This window comes from Pteropus vampyrus, unplaced genomic scaffold (genome assembly GCF_000151845.1).
Source record: "Pteropus vampyrus isolate Shadow unplaced genomic scaffold, Pvam_2.0 Scaffold38, whole genome shotgun sequence".
Classification (NCBI taxonomy): Eukaryota; Metazoa; Chordata; class Mammalia; order Chiroptera; family Pteropodidae; genus Pteropus; species Pteropus vampyrus.
The window spans coordinates 8,981,746-8,984,099 of record NW_011888819.1 but is presented as its reverse complement, the minus strand read 5'-3'; the positions used below and the strand labels follow the sequence as shown (position 1 = coordinate 8,984,099).

The following is a 2,354-nucleotide window of genomic DNA, read 5'->3' as shown; positions in this document are numbered from 1 at the left end:
GCATAGTCTTTTGCCAGGATGTAAGTACACTTTCAATATATCATGGGACCAACATGAGAATGTAATTACTATCTTTATCTTAAAAGCAACTTGTTTGTTATATGTTCTCAAATATCAGTCATCTTTAGAGCTTTTGAGTTGTTAAACCACTCATCTGAAAGCCTGTATTCTTTTTAACCAAAGATTGGAAAGTAGTAAGACACATGGTTTTTGAAGTTAAATCAAATTTAGATAGGTTTATCAATCTGATTTGCTGACGTGAATAAGAGAAGAGTCTCAAGTGTGCTTGGAAGAAAATGAGAACTGGAAAAAGTGCTCTGTTTGTAAGTTCACACCCATGACAGAACAAAACATCCATGAGGTTTGACACAGCAAAGCTGTAGAGCTAGATCAGCTTCCAGCCACCAAAGACAAAAAAAAGTTGTTTTTGCTTTAAAATGTAATGCTGTGAAAGTATCCCAATAAAAAAAATAATAGGTGTTTGATATCATTTATCATTACATGCCTTTTCTTTCTGCCAAATGCTGTAGTCTGAAAGTGATATGAAGTGATCGTTTCCGTAGACATGGATGAAATGAATGGTAATGTCTCTTTGCCTCTTGAAATGTTGTGTTTCCAATTTGACTTAACACAGGTAGACACAGGCTCCATTTTACTCTTTTGAGTTAAAAATACCATAGGACACCAGAAAGCCTAGTTGCTGCTCAACTGCAAAATATTAGTGCCTCTGTTAAGGAAGCACATTATGAGGTCTTACAGAAGTACCATTTTAGGAAAGAAATCTTTTGTGTGATCTAGGTCTGTATCTTCAAAGTCCAGGTCAATCATTATTATTAAATTATTTTTGAAATGGGCTTGATGGATGCCAGGCTTAACCTAACTCCCCTTGAGATCTTATCATCACTCTTTCAGAAGGCTATGAGAATCTTAAGGCTTCTTCCCAAAAAACTATAGGCTATGCTCGATGGCCCATACAGAATTAGTTTGTATTCTAGTGAAAACAAAATAGAAATCAGTACCTTTGTTATTTTCAAAAAATGAAAAGGTACTAGTTATCACAAATAAGATGCATAACAAAATACTGAGTGATTTTTTTATTATAGGTTTATGTATAACATGTAATATTCTGTTAGCTTTCATTTTACTTCTATTTTAACATCTTTGATTTCCAATAAAAAATAATATTAGGCTGAGATGGAAAAATATAAGCAAAAGAAAGATCTACCTGAAAATATTAATGGCTTAATTAGGGAAAATTCCTGTTAAGGTTACTTACTAGGACTTTCTGGTGGAGGAGTTGGGACCAAAGTTGGTTCTGGATAAAGACTCACATTGCAAATCCCATCTGTTAAGCTAATGTCATCCAATGCTATATCACTCAGGAGCCGATTTTTAAAAGCATTAAAAGCAACCTGCAATTCAGAAAGGCATATGAAATGATTCCACTCTAATGTTCCTAACTTGAATCTCTTTATGATCCAGTGTTCTCTGGAGGGTCAACCCTGACATCTCCAAATACCCAAGGACAAATTACTGCATAGGGAAACGCTGATGGATTATGTTATTCAAGGTCCTTCTGCTGAGCCCAACTCTCTTATTCTGGGTTCATATTAGTCTAAATTTTCAGTAGTATCTTCCTTCTTAGTCAGGTAATATTGTCACAGTTTCTCTCTGTTTTATTCTACTGTACTCTGTCATACAGATATATTGTCTGGCAGGGAAGAACAAACTTCTCCCAGATTCTTCTCCAACGATATTCGAAATCCAAGTAGGTATCTGCCTTCTTAGAGCATATGTCCCGAAGAGAAGATACACTGATTAAATTATTTGAATTGGAGAAGAAGGGGACTAGAGAAAACTTGAGTACAATGTGATCATTCAGGGCCAGCTAGTTCCAGCTGTAATTCACCCAGGAAGCTGGTATAGGATACTGTGTGAGGGTGATGCCCAGAGAACACAGACCCAGACTTGAGAGAAAGGCTCAGTGGTCATACAAATTATATTAGGTTCTTCTGGACAGTGGGTATTTTTAGCGGGACTTTCTTGAATTCTCTCCTATGTATGAGAGAAAAGACAGAAACTGAATATCTGCTATACATTAATTGCTATGCTATGCAGATGTTATACATTGTCTCATTTAATTTTTGCAACATTATTGTGTAGTCATTGATTCACTCATTTGTACGATCATTCCACGTGCTTCACACCAGGGACTATTCCAAATATGCATTACTTTTTCTCTTTCATGAATACACAAGCTGAATTTCAAAGGAACTAATGTGATTTGTTCAAGATTTTAGAACAAAGTGGCAAAACCAAAGTGAAAATATTTTTAGAACTTGACGCTTTCACTC

At 35.5% G+C, this 2,354-nt stretch overlaps 1 protein-coding gene across 1 annotated transcript in view; it reads right to left on the bottom strand.

Moving 5' to 3' along the window:
• The window catches only part of TMPRSS15 (transmembrane protease, serine 15), a 116,018-nt gene that overhangs the window by 54,803 nt on the left and 58,861 nt on the right, over positions 1-2,354 (bottom strand). Inside the window, 1 exon segment of the mRNA XM_011358244.1 lies at positions 1,277-1,412. Coding sequence (XP_011356546.1) covers positions 1,277-1,412 — 136 coding nt within the window.